At 44.3% G+C, this 15174-nt stretch overlaps 1 protein-coding gene across 1 annotated transcript in view; it reads left to right on the forward strand.

The window, feature by feature from the left end:
• The window catches only part of LOC149457846 (proteinase-activated receptor 1-like), a 136143-nt gene that overhangs the window by 57534 nt on the left and 63435 nt on the right, over nt 1-15174 (forward strand). Inside the window, exon 6 of the mRNA XM_089683084.1 lies at nt 6038-6064. Coding sequence (XP_089539210.1) covers nt 6038-6064 — 27 coding nt within the window. The remainder of the gene's footprint in view (nt 1-6037; nt 6065-15174) is intronic.

A 15174-nucleotide genomic window follows, 5' to 3' on the forward strand; every position in this document is an offset into this window, starting at 1 on the left:
GAAACCAAGGACCCCGAGTATGGAGGAAGAATGGAGAGGCCCAAGGACCCAGAGTATGGTGGAAGAATGGAGAAGCCCAAGGACCCCGAGTATGGAGGAAGAATGGAGAGGCCCAGGGACCCCGAGTATGGAGGAAGAATGGAGAGGCACAAGGACCTAGATTATGGAGGAAGTATGGAGAGGCCCAAGGACCCCGAGTATAGAGGAAGAATAGAGAGGCACACACTGCAAGATGCTTGAAGTCCAGTGTGAAGTTTCCACAGTCTGTGTTGATTTGGGGAGCCATGTCATCTGCTGGTGTTGGTCCACTGTGCTTCATTAAGTCCAGGGTCAACGCAGCCTTCTACCAGGGGATTTTGGAGCACTTCATGCTTCCTTCCGCAGACAAGCTTTATGGGGGGATGTTGACTTCATTTTCCAGCAGGACTTGGCACCTCCCCACACTGCCAAAAGCACCAAAACCTGGTTCAATGACCGTGGGATTACTGTGCTTGATTGGCCAGCAAACTCGCCTGACCTGAACCCCATAGAGAATCTATGGGGCATTGCCAAGAGAAAGATGAGAGACATGAGACCAAACAATGCATAAGAGCTGAAGGCCACTATTGAAGCATCCTGGTCTTCTATAATACCTCAGCAGTGCCACAGGCTGATAGCTTCCATGCCACGCCGCATTGAGGCAGTAATTGCTGCAAAAGGGGCCCAAACCAAGTACTGAGTACATATAAATGCTTATACTTTTCAGAGGTCCGATATTGTTCTATGTACAATCCTTGTATTATTGATTGCATGTAATATTCTCATTTTCTCAGATTGCGGATTTGGGGTTTTCATGAGCTGTAAGCCATAATCATCACAATGATGACAAATCACAGCTTGAACTATCTTGCTTTGCATGTAATGAGTCTATCTCATATTAGTTTCACCTTTTAAGTAGCATTACTGAAATAAATTAACTTTTGCACCATATTCTAAGTTTTTGAGTTTCACCTGTACTTACCTGAGCCCAATCTTGACCCAGCGATGTGAAGAAGAGCAGCTCTATCCCTTTTTATTGGCTCAAACATAACAGTAGGAGCCATTGGCTCCCACTGCTGTCAATCACAGCCAGTGAGGAGGGAGCAGGAGATAGGGTGGAGCCACACTCTGCACAAGTGTCCCCACAGCAAGTGGCTTTCCATTGGGAAACTCAGCAGAGGGGAGGAGCCAAGAGCACTGTTGGGGACCCAGGAAGAGGAGGATTGGGTCTGCTGAGTACAAAACCATTGCACAGACCAGGTAAGTATAACATGTTTATTATGTTTAAAAAAATAAAGTTTACAATTACTTTAAGCATTTCCCCAAATCTATATAGCTTCTAATTCTAAGAAAAAAGCAGGTGTAGCAATCCTCATTAGAAAAAGGTTCCGCATGCCAATTTGAAAATTTCCCACTGACACCCTAGGCCAGTGATAGCGATCCTTTTTGAGCCTGAGTGCCCAAACTGCAACACAAAACCAACTTGATTATTCCAAAGTGCCAACACTGCAATTAAACCTGAATACTGAGGTTTTAGTTTAGAAAAAACAACTCACACAATTGTCCGAACTAGATAACATCTTTTGTCTTAAAAGAAAAACACAATAACAGGGCTTTCAGTGATACAGATTTTGATGGGTAACACTTCTGGGCACTGATGGGTGACACTGCTGGGCACTGATGAGTGGCAGTGCTGGGCGGCACTGATAATCGGTGCCCTGATTTTTAGTGCAGATCTCCCCTGTCATCTGCCCATCTGCTGGTTATTGGCAGTACATTCTCTACACTGTGACAGCATGAAGAAAGTGCAGCCGATAACCGGCAACTGTATTTACATTGTGATCATCTGTGTCATTGGACACAGCTGATCACGTGCTAAAAGGCCGCTGTATTTACATTGTGATCATCTGTGTCCATAGGACACAGCGATCACTGACAGCACCAGGTGTGCATCACTGGGGGTGCACAGGGAGCGTGTTCTGGAAGGCCATATTTTGGCTATAGTGCAGTTGGCAAGTAGTTTTAATCTCACCTCTGATAGTGTCGGTGTGGCTTCCAACCCAACAGCCTATTCCCATCCACACTGAACTCGTCACCCCTGGCCCCGGAGCAGTGTGGGAGCCGCTTCCTCTCATCCACGCCCATCCCTTGATATGTCACCCCTGGGGCCAGAGCCGTGTGGGAGCCGCTTCCTCTCATCCACGCCCACTCTGGCCCCAGAGACATGTGGGAGATGTAGTTTGATGGGAGGTATAGTGTGGACAAGATCTGGATGGCCGGTCTGTGTGCCCTCATCTTCTTCTTCATAGCATGCCCACTGAAATGGCTCTATGCGCCAGCTCTGGCACGCATGCCATAGGTTCATTATCACTGCCCTAGGCCATTCATTCTTAAAACAACATGGAAGACCACTGACCTTACCTTCTGTAATCTATACCTTCCCAATTTAAATCAAACAACCTTTCTGGCAATGGGCTACAAATATCTTTTCAGCTTTCAACACAAATCTCTATACTCTTGGTTACTGGGGGGATTCAAACATGTCCTATTCCTCCTGTATTAATAAACCCACAATCAACAACAAAAAAAAAATGTGTATATATATATATATATATATATATATATATATATATATATATATATCACTTTCCATAGAGCATGCCTTGATCAATGTGTGGAGAACAGCCCACGCGTTGGATGAGCTATTTACTTTTTACTCATACCCTCACAAATCCCATTCGTGAATAGATTGCTTTTTGTGATTGCATCAGCACTGATTGTATGTAGAGGCCCCAATATTCACCCTATATCTTGGTCTGACCATGCACCCATAACCCTTTCACTTTCGCTTCATCACATGCCATTTAGATCATTTGTTTTTACTCAAACATGGACAACATGGACATGTGCATATGTATCTGGATATCCAAGATGGCGTCCACGTCCGGAATGACATCACCAAGCCTCGCCCTGTCACTATGTGCCGACGCGTTGCGTCACGATAACCACGTGACCCTTAAGAAGTCACGTGGTTATAGTGACGCCACGCATCGGCACGTAGTGACAGGGCAAGGCGTGGTGATTTCATTCTGGACACGGACGCCCTCTTGGATATCCAGATACATATGCACATTCCCTTAGCAGTGGATCTTTGTGAGTTATATGCATCTTCCATGTGAGTGGGCAATTTTATTCTTCATTAATAAAGCGGTTTGCAGTATTACACTATGGGAGGTCTGTTTTGTTGTTTATGACTCTCTGGTGAGATCGGGTACGGATTGGAGCCAGGTGACAAGAGACCATGGTGGGGACATTTGAACATCTAGAGGGGCTCATCAGCGGTTGTGACCATCCTGGTTTATGTGGATATTCCACAAAGTGAGTTGACCCTTGTGGTCGCATTAAGGAGGTGAGGAGGCACTTTGGCTGTTCATGGATATCACTTATAGAGTGTGGCACTTATGATCATCATCCACCATCCGTGTGTCTGTGTTCCTGCACCTCAATAGGACATTTGGACTAATATTTATACACAGTGTGGACTTTTTACACGTGTGTTATGTTCCCTTGAGAGGAATCACTTGTGTCACATCACTTGATCCCCATATTGGGTGTTTGTTTTGTTGATGGTCACGTGTGTGTGTGTGTGTGTGTGTGTGTATGTCCTTAATCATTTATTTAGATGCACATAGCACTACACCATTTTTTGCATTACTATTAAGAGCTTTGTGGTTGAAGTTAGGTATTAGCTGCTTAGAAGAGGGCATCCATTTGCAGCGCAGGAGGCCTTTCTTTTTCTTTGTGTAGAGGGGAGACTGTTGGGCAGAGTAGCAGTGGAAGTGGCACTTGGAAGAACGAATGCAAAACCTTTGTCACAGTGCCGGAGTCCAAGAAGTAGCAGAGCCGGCAGTGGTTTCCCTAGCCTGTCCCTCATCATCAGAAACCTCTCCCTAGAGCTAAGAATGCTGCCCCTATCCGGTCTGGATCCTGTCCCTAGTATATTCATTTTGCAACTGTGTACCAACTGCAGCAGGGCATTGCCCCTACTAAAGATGGCTGCTGAGATCATCCAGTGTTGCAGTGTCCTGTTGGATCACTGCTCCTCTGGTGACACCTAAGCAAGCTGAAGAAGAACTGTGTCCCTCTCCCCCTCCATTTCCTCTGCACAGCGGTCAGCAACACAGCACCATCTACAGAATGGAGGGTAAACTACACCTGCCTACAAGTGGAAAGAAAAAAATATGCCAGATGTTAAAAGTTAATGAGTTTTAAAAATACAATGTAAAAGGGACTTTCACCGACACATGCAGTATAATCAAAAGGTACAAGAGGAGAGAGTATGCATATCTTAAAAAGAAATGTTATACTTTATTTACACCATCTAAAACCAAGCAAAACATAATGTGATGAAATGTTAAGTTACAACTGGAAAAAAATAGAACTCTGAATGGTTATATGTCTCTTTGGTAATTCCAGTTTGTATAGACTGTGGATGTATAATCAAGTTGTCAGCCAGGACTTGGGGTTTTAGATGGTCAACATCTGTGGTCAATGGAGAGGGGGGCATTGGTGCTCTGTGGGGGGGGGGGTAAGGGGACACCCAGTCCTCAGTTTGGGGAGAGAAGGGCACAGGTACTCTGTTAAGGGAGGGCACTGGTGTTCTGTGGAGGGAAAGAAGTAACACTGGTATGCTGTGGAAGGAGAAGGGGGGCCATTGGTATGATATGGAGGGAGAGAGGGTACTGATACTCTTTAGAAGGAAAGGCGGGGCACAGGTATGCTTTGGATGGAGAGGGGGCACTGGTACTCTGTGGAGGGTGAGGGAGGTCACTGGTACTCTGTGGAGGGAGAGGGGGCACTGGTACTCTTTGGAAGTGGAGGGGGCACTGGTACTCCGTGGAGGTGGAGAGAGCACTGGTACTCCGTGGAGGTGGAGGGGGGCACTGGTACTCTGTGAAGGTGGAGGGGGCACTGGTACTATGTGCTGGGAGAGGGTGCACTGGTACTATGTGGATGGAGAGGGGGCACTGGTACTCGGTGGAGGGGGCACTGGTACTCGGTGGAGGGGGCACTGGTACTCGGTGGAGGGGGCACTGGTACTCGGTGGACGTGGAAGGGGTACTGGTACTCTGTGGAGGTGGAGGGGGCACTGGTACTATGTGGAGGGAGAGGGAGCACTGCTACTCTGTGGAGGTGGAGAGGGCACTGGTACTATGTAGAGGGAGAGGGAGCACTGGTACTCTGTGGAGGTGGAGGGGGCACTGGTACTATGTGGAGGGAGAGGGAGCACTGGTACTCTGTGGAGGTGGAGAGGGCACTGGTACTCGGTGGAGGGGGCACTGGTACTCTGTGGAGGGAGAGGGGGCACTGGTACTATGTGGAGGGAGAGGGTGCACTGGTACTATGTGGATGGAGAGGGGGCACTGGTACTCGGTGGAGGAGGCACTGGTACTCTGTGCAGGTGGAGGGGGCACTGGTACTCTGTGGACGTGGAAGGGGTACTGGTACTCTGTGGAGGTGGAGGGGGCACTGGTACTATGTGGAGGGAGAGGGAGCACTGCTACTCTGTGGAGGTGGAGGGGGCACTGGTACTATGTTCAGGGAGAGGGAGCACTGGTACTCTGTGGAGGTGGAGAGGGCACTGGAACTCGGTGGAGGGGGCACTGGTACTATGTGGAAGGAGAGGGGGCACTGGTACTCTGTGGAGGGAGAGGGGGCACTGGTACTCTGTGGAGGGTGCACTGGTACTCTGTATACCAGCAGTACCAGGAAAATCTGTTCAGAAATTTGCCAGGACTGCAAAATTAATACCCCCAGGTTTCACCTTGAACCCATGGCAGCAGTGCACCCAAACTTCATCCCTATTTACTGATTATTATTCTTGAGGTTTCTAGAAAACAAACCTAACATGGATAGTTGGAAGTTATATTTTTTAATTGAAAAAAATTGTTTAATGAAGAACTGAATTGTATGTCCTGACTGGATGATTCTCTGACATTATACTCTGATACTTTTGCAGATGACGGTTCCACGTTTACCATCTTAGGTAAGGAAATCATCATACAATATTATTTCATGTTTAACAAATTACTGTTTTGACTTAAAATATGTCTACAAGTTGTTTTGTTTCTATCATTCTCCTATTTGCTTTAAAAGGTATAACTCTTTGCCCTGAGATACGGACACTTTAGTTCCAGCAATATGCATATCACCTAATGTTCTAATTATTATTATTATTATAATACGGGATTTATATGTAGCCAACAGTTTATGCAGTGCTTTACAACTTAAATAATGATCAGGATTGGAGTAAGAGGACCTGTCATGTTATTATGGACGGAATTGGGGTAAGAGGACCTGTCATGTTATTATGGATAGGATTGGGGTAAGAGGACCTGTCATGTTATTATGGACAGGATTAGGGCAAGAGGACCTGTCATGTCAAGCCAAAAAAAAACCCTCTAATTTCTTTATAAATTTAGGCCAAAATGTATTCTGCTACATGTCTTTGGTAAAAAAAAAAAGTCCCATCAAGTGTATATTATGTGGTTTGTGTGAAATTTTTAGAGTCTACTATGGTATATATATTTGCAAATTGATCAATCCTGATGTACTGACGGCCAATCTCATTTCGTGAGGCCCTAAAATGGCAGGAAAGTACAAATACCCCCCAAATAGCCCTGTTTGGCAAATGGACAATCTGAGATATTTAGTAAGCGGCACGTGAGTTTTTTGCACTTGCAATTTTTTGGAGTATGAAAAAAAATAGTTTTTTCTCACTTTTGTTTCTTATTACATAATGTCACTAGAGCAGTACAGCGTCCTCGTATAACTGGTGTAGCGGTGGTCAGGGATACTGACTGGTGAAAGCATGTAGAATGAAAACCTTTTTTCCTTTTTTTTTACATCCTGTCATCAAAGTAGCTCAGTGTCACCATAAGACACTGTATTATTCTGGGGGGTGATCAGGAATTTTTTTACACTGTTTTTGCTTATACTGTGAGGATCACTGTATACACAGTAGTTTTTGCTGTCATGAATTGGTTATCCATTCATGAACAGCTTGCTTATGGTTGTGATCTGTGATTGGCTACAGCTAATCATAAGGTACAGGTAGCCAGGTACCATGTGATTGCTATGAGCCAATCAGAGATCACAACAGTAAGCAAGCTTTATATCAATGGAAAACCATTCATGACAGGTTGTTTACATTGTTAACATGCAATCACTTTGACCAATCACAGCGATCACATGATACCCTGATACTGGTAACTGTGGCAGAGCGGCAAGTGGCTGATGGACAGCTTGAATTTTTAATTTGGAGTTTCTTTAAGACCTTCTCTAAGAACTCCTTATGCTATTCATGGGTTCTACTAAAGACAGTCATGTCTTCCACGTACCCTATTACCTCAGTCAAGTTCACGTTGCTCACCATCTGCTCCATCAGTCGCTCGAAGGTTGTAGGAATTAAAAACAGATTTTTGGGCGATCCTGTCATATTCATAGAACCCCAACAGGCAGATGAAGGAAGTCTTTTCCTGATCTTCTGGATGCATGGGAATCTGATGGTACCTACTGCTTGGGTCCAAAACACTGGTCAGCTTCACCCACGACAGACATTGTAGAGCATCCTCTATCCATAGGGTGGTATACTGGTCAGGAATAGTCCTTCTGCTGAAGGTGTGGTATTCAATGCAGATCTTCAGGGAACCATTCTTCTTTATTGGTTCCCCTTCTGTAACCTGGGATACATTCCCTTTTAAACATGTGCAATTAGTTTTGGCCTAAAACTAAATTCGGACAAATTTTTGGTTATTTAGAGATTCGTATGTATCCAAATCTCTGAACAACAATAGTAACAAATTTCATTAAAATTTTCTTTGTTTTTTTCTTTTCTAACAACTTTCAAATTTTCTGAACAATTTGAATAGGTTGAAAAATGTATCAATGGATCTGAATTCTGTGTGAAGACTAGCTGAATGTTAACAAGTGGGCTGGGAAGCCATCCACCTTATCCCTAACAAGCGATGATTCATCACCTGTCAGTCGTTTCCCCACTGACAGCTGAATGTAAAAAAACTAATTTATCTGAAACAAAATTATTTTTTTTGTTCTGCACATGTCTATTCTATCACAGAGCTCCTTGTAAGTCCAGGAGGAGGATGAGGGCACACAATAATCAAGGCGTTGAGTGTATTAAACTAGTACAGATGGATAACATGACAGTCCGACAGGCTAATACCCATCATAAGGGAACTGTTTAGCTCCAATATCCCCAATTTCCAGATCCTCCAGATTCAGCAGGCGTAGGTGTTTTAAATGTTTATAGAAGTCCTGCTACAGCAGGGTCACTTGAGCATCCAAATCAATATGGGCATTTGTGTAGAAACTAGGGTTGCAAATCCATGTGGTCTATGCTTGCACTTCCCTCTAAGCATGATGATGCTTTTGCTGTCTATTCTGAGTTTTAGAAGATTGACATGTATGGTCTTTCCTGGATGAAATATCTGGGGTCAAAGAAAGTGAGTTGGATGGCCTTTCAGCAGGTGGGGCCCTATCTGAGACTTTAGGCCTCCCCTGTCATTTCTTTTCTTCTTTAGAATTGAAGATGTCTGTCATGGGTGGGCACCTGGTTGCCTCCTGGCACTGGCTTTTGGACTTTAACTGTCTCATACAACTGTGTCAGCAGTGTCCCACTCCTCCACAATTAATGCAAATCACTTGGCTTTGAACAGGGTTTGAAGATGGATCATACCCCAGAATACTCTCTTTAGGAGATTTAGTGATTTTGTCAGCCAGTAGAGTCATAATTTCTATCACTTGTGACATCTGTGATTTCAGGGTTGCTATTTTTAATTTGACTTCTACCTCATTCACTGACCAAACTTCACCTGACAATCCCATTCTCAAACTAAGCATGGCTTTTTGGCCTCAAGCATTGCAACTCCTCTCAAACTCTTGGTGACACATTGTTTCTACTGAGCTTCTGACATTTCCTATTCTTCCAAAGTCTGCACAGTCTGTTCCATTCGGGTCTCATATTTTTCTTCAATGAGCATTGGCTGTATCCCAGAAAAGATTCTTCAGAGCACCCTGTAGCTTTCTCCTGAGTAGACAATGCTAACCTGATCACACTTGTCTTGAAGTCTCCCAAAGTAGTGAAAGACGGGACCACAGTGGTGACTGAGGTTGTTGAAACAGAAACCCCTTCCATTGGTGTTGCCTGAATTTTACGCTCTGGGTTGGCGGTTTTAGCTCAACTAAAGCAGCCTCAAGTTGTTGGTCATCTGTAGATTAGCCCCTTGGAAACAGGCTGGGACTCCTCTCTTGACAGAGGGTAGGTGCAGGAATTTGTCTGGTACACTTTATTCAGCATTGTTTTGGAGCGAATGCTATCACTGCCTGACAAATCTGTTGTTCATCCCAGGGGACTCCAGGGACATCCAGAACTACAATGAGGCTTGGTTGGCTGTGTTTCTCTCTGCACCACTGGGCAACTGTGACAGAGTCCATGATGGCCACTGCTATTTACTCATGGAACAGGCAATCCCACATTCGAGTTCCCACATGTAGTGCTCCCCCCAAAAAAGAAGCATCTGATGTATGGGTCACTTGATTCCTGAGTCTCTTCATTGGTGTGCCAGAGGATGTGGCAATAATACCACAACCTCTGGCACACCAAGGCTGAAGGAGAATGTATTTGGTATAAACACTCTTTGAGGCAACAATGAAAGAAAAAGCAACAGCAATAAACAGTAACAGATAAAAAAATTTGTACAATGCCAAAATCAATGAGGACCACGTGCCTCTGCATCTGAATCCTGGATCTGGGGAGTGCTAACTAAAAGGATCATACTAGAAACTAAAAAGGTCCTTCAGTTTTTCCAAACCCCCCACTAGCTAGTGAATTTTTAATCATGGGACCCAGTGTTCCTGTGTTGCAACGTTCATGTTTAGGTGGATCCCACAATACGATGCATAAATTCCCAAACTATATCCCAAGTTAAGGTCACAGCATCCTTTGAAGAAGTGGTTAAGTAAGTTGTGACCAACAGCCTCTCACCACTATGTAGTCTGTAAATAAGTCTCCTTCCACTCTCTGGCATCTGGAATCAGTGACATTGGCAGCATTTCAGGACCTGGTAATGGCAATCTCTCCCATAAACAGTGATGCCCCTTTCCTCCAACTCACCCGGTCTGTCTATGACAGCTATGACCTCTATGCAAATTTAGTAGCCTAGTCTCTTCTCTGAGCCCCATCCTCCTAGGACTTGTAGTCCCATCCAGTGCTTGGCTTAATAGAGCTTGTATCCTTATGACTACATCCCCTGTAGTCTCTTCAGAGTTTTCAGGGCTGCAGGATGTGAAACACTCATTCATACTATCAGCAAGTGTCTCCTGCTTAAAATCTCCTCAGGATCATTTAAGGAAGTCTCTCCAAATTATAATACATGCATTGAGACTCAGGAATAAAATCATTCCTGCGGTCATGGCTGCAGCTCCCTGCAAAGCCTCACACTAACAATGCAAAAGTCTGAAAGCAAGAGCTGCTTACCGATAGTAAGATACCAATACTTATGAGCACCAGCACAAAATTAAAAGTCGTGTTCACAAATGCTAGAAGTCTAGCTAAAAATGTAAGAACTGGAGCTGCTGATACACAAGGAGGATTTCAACTTTGTGGTAATATCAGAAATTTAGTTCGACAGCTTGTATGACTGGATTGCAACTGTCCACGGGTACTCTTTGTATCGGGACAGGGAAGGTAGAAAAGGTGGAGGGATGTGTCTTTATGTCTAGAATGATTCGCTGATGAACACAAGGGATGAAATTACTAATGGGCCAAGGGAGGAGGTGGAATCCCTGTGGCTGGAGCTTCAAAGGGAAGAATGAAAAGGGGAAATTAATAGTGGTGTTATTCTACAGACCCCTAACCTTAAGGATGAGGAGAAGTCTGATCTCCTGTCACAGTTAGGAATGGTAACAAGGCAGAGCAATGGTATTATAATGGGGGACTTCAATTATCCAGATATTGACTGCGCATACAGAACTGTTCACTCATCTAAGGGCCATCATTTCTTAAATGTCTTGCAGGACAACTTCATCTGTCAGTAGGTGGATGACTGGACTAGAAGGAATGCTCTGCTAGACAAATCTTACAAATCACACAGATAGGGTTGCAGATGTGGAAATAAGGGACACTTACTGTAATAGTGTGAGGCCCTGTCACTTTGGAAATGATCAAGAAAAGCACACAGGGTTTGCATGTTTGCTAAGTGCAGGACTATGGAGTGTTGATTTTGATTGGAGAAAGCTACTTTTGCAGATATCTCCAGATCTTGGTATTTGTGGATGGGACTCAGCAGTTTGGAGATCTGAAAGTTCCTTGGGAGGGAAGAAATCTCCAACTCAGTGTTAGGGGTTTGTGGAAAACCAGAAGGGTATGTGCCCAGGTACACACAGCCCTTATAATGATGGTCTGGGGAGAGCAGGTGGAGGACAGAGGTGGAGAAGCACTTGCAGCTGCGTGGAAACAGACCCCTGTTCACAGATTGAATCCCTGCTGTGGGACTTCTTACCAAGGGACTGGGAAATTCACGACCGTACAAAAGCCTGGGAGACCAAGAGAGGGTCTGGGAGGTTGAGAAAACTGAGGTGCATAATGGGTCCAGAAAGGTTGGAGAAAATCTAGAGGTCTCTGAGAGAGTGAGTGGACCTGGGGGGGATGGGGCTGGAGAAACCTTTTTGAAGCCAGGAGTAGGCCTCAAAGAATCCCAAAAACAATATCTTAATAGTAAGAAAGTAAGGTCACAGCATATTGACTCTGTAAAGGATGATCAGGGAACGTTGGTTACAAATGACAAGGAAAAGGCAAATGTAATAAATGCATTGTTCTCAGTTTTTACAAAGGAAAAAAAGGGGGTATAATAATCAACACTGTATTGTTATTAACACAACAAGGAAACTTGTAGTTAACAGAAGCCAGTGTCCAAAAAAGAAATAAAAAATTTAACATAAATAAATCACTAGAACCAGATGGCTTACACCCAAGAGTCCTTAAAGAACTTAGCCAGGTAATAGCGACACCGTTATTCCCAATTTCTAAGGACAACTTAGTGACTGGTACCAGCTGATTGGAAAAAAGCCATTGTGGTACCAATATTAAACAAAGGACCAAGATTTACACCTGGAAACTATGTGCCAGTCAGCCTAACATCAATAGTATATAAACAATTGGAACGAAAGTTGAGTGACTATATCCAAGCATTTTCTTATAAAAATGGTATCATTAGTAATGACTGGAATGGATTTATGAAAGATCATTCTTGCCAGCCCAATCTTTTAACATTGTATGAGAAAGTATGCTTTGATCTACTCAGAGGAAGACCTTTTAATGTAGAGTATCTGGACTTTGCCAAAACATTTGATACAGTTCCCCATATACACTCAATTTACAAATTGAGGTCTGTTAGCATTAATAACATTGTATGTTCCTGGATAGAAAACTGGTTATAAGGGAATGTCCAAAGTGTGGTGATAAAAAGCATGTACTCAGAATGGTCTGGAATTGTGAGAGGGGTGCTTTAAAGCTTTGCCCTGGGACAAATATCAAATTAGTTCAATCTCAGTGTTTGCTGATAATACAAAGAAAACCAGGTCAATACCTTCAGGACTGGGGTGTGGTGGTGGATCACAAACCGAAGGATCCTGATGAGCTGGCCCGATGTTTCTGGTAAAGCTTAGAGTTTCCACCAAAATAAAAAAAGAAAAGGAGGTGGGAGCGTCCTTATAGTACAATAGATTAATTCAGAATCAAGAATACAGAACTTCCATAATAATAGGAAAAAAAGTCAAAATGGGCTTCCAACTATTGAGGCTGTGGTCACCCAATAAGGGGGAGCATGTGGCCTTCCTAGTGCACGGGTGGAGAAAATCTGTCTCCACGCAGGGTCAGTGTGGTCGCTCTCTGCCTCAGACATTCCCATCCTAGGTGCTCTGTGAGGGTTCTCAGGTGGGTGAACCGAGTGGTAGAAAGAATCAGTATAAAAAGGACCCTTAGGAAGTTTGATTAACAGAGGCGCCCACTGTGGTTGTTCAAAGGATAGGCATGAGTTGTCTGCCTTAGTAAAACATCCAATTACTTTATTTCACAAAATAATGGCTTTAAATTGCCACTTCTTCAGTTGAAGGTGATAAATTTGGTGTCTGGGTAAAAAGCTGTCATAGGGTACAATAGGTATTTAATGAACCTCAAAAGCACAGTCCAAAAAGAAAAGCTTAAAATATATAAAAAGCAATAAAATATGCGAGGGAGAAGTGTGCAAAGCAAATAATAAAATGTAGCAGATGTTGCAGATGTTAAAGTTAATCCATGAATCAGGTGTCTGCGGTGGGGGACGGCCTGAATTGCAGTGATTGGATGCGGTGCTTGCCTCAGGGGGCAGGTGCTGGTGGGGTGTGCCCAATTCTAGTGTTGCCTAGGGCCTCACATGAACTAAAGGGTTGAGATCAATATTGAGAAGAAGATAGTTGGATTATGATATTTGATTCCTAATACAAGGGTGCAATATATATTTTATATAGCTATAATAATATTTGATAAACTGAGCATCAAATATGAAATTTAATAACACAACCCCGTGTACACATGCGCGGCCGACTCCGTGGATGGACGCTCACTGAAGAGAGCTCCATCCGCCAGCCAGCTTGACCTCCGCACACTACGGCCCCAGGGAATAATAAACAGCTCATCAGAGCTTTTAACCCCTTGCCATCCGAACAGGCTATGACTCGCAGGAGAAAAGCACTGGGTCATCCATCAAAAATGACAATTTTCTTCCCAGCACTAGCTCCCTGCAGCCAAGATGACGTCGGCCCCCTGCAGAATGGCTTGTCTGCCCAGCAACAGCAGCAAGAAGAGAACACAGACCACCAGGCTGCATATCATCCAGACCCCAGGCTGAAGGGATCGCTTTACCCAGGGGATCCTGGTGAGTCCTCTCCCCCCCCTTTCTTCTACATCCAGCAACCCAGCAAAATCCAGACCCAGGCTGGACACAGGATCACCCCCTGACAGATATCAGCCTTCTCTCTCAACTACTATCCTATCTGCTAATGCTCCATCTTTAATTGAATCCTATCCTGCTTCTGACCAACCTATCACGGAGATTTCCATGAAGAACATGCTCCTTTCACTGCAACAAACACTACATAATGACCTGACGGCTTCATTATCTCAAATTTCAAATACAGTTCAAAATCAAGAAAAACGCATCCGCCATATCGAGAACAAACTAGGGGAAATGTGTACCACCCATTACGACCTTATAGATGCACACACAGACCATGTGACAGACATCAAACAAATCAAGCTCAAACTAGCAGACCTAGAAGATCGCTCCACGCGAAACAATATTAAATTCCGTGGGATCCCAGAGTCCATCACCACAGACACCATAGTCCCATATCTACAACAATATATAAAAAATCTCATCCCCACCCTCACTGACGTGGAATTGGCTATAGATCGAGCACATCGAATCCCCAAACCGTCATTTCTACCTGCGACGGTCCCCAAAGACATATTGGCGTGCATACATTTTTACCACGTGAAGGAAATAATAATGATTGCAGCCAGAAATTCAACCTCCATTCCTCTAGCCCAAGCAAACATCAAATTGTTTGCAGACTTGTCCAAAACCACACTCTCCAACCATAAGAAGCTCATCAGCATAACCAAAGCATTACGGAATCACAACATTGCATATCAATGGGGCTTCCCTACGAAATTAAATGTCAAATACCAAGGCAGATTTTTCACCATCAAATCCCTAGAAGAAGGCATCGAACTATTGAAATCGTGGAGCATTATACCAGCAGATTCCCATCAACCAGCATCCAACCGGCAGCAACAGATGGAAGCAGAATGGTCATAGCCTCCACTCAAGTATATTACCTTCAAGCCCAATTCCCGAGGAACCACTCTCTAAGGCTACGTTCACACTAGCGTTGTGTGCTGGCGGCAGAGAGGCGTTTGGGAAGCGTTTTTACAGAGTCTCTAGCAGCCCACCGCATGGACGCCCTCAGGGCGCAGGGTCTAAGTCCCAGCCTGCTGTTCACCAGGGCCCCTGATGGTGGGGATGGACTTGGTGCAGA

The sequence above is a fragment of the Staurois parvus genome, unplaced genomic scaffold (assembly GCF_062004578.1).
Source record: "Staurois parvus isolate SC_StPar_1 unplaced genomic scaffold, SC_StPar_1.0 ptg000301l, whole genome shotgun sequence".
NCBI classification, from domain to species: domain Eukaryota; kingdom Metazoa; phylum Chordata; class Amphibia; order Anura; family Ranidae; genus Staurois; species Staurois parvus.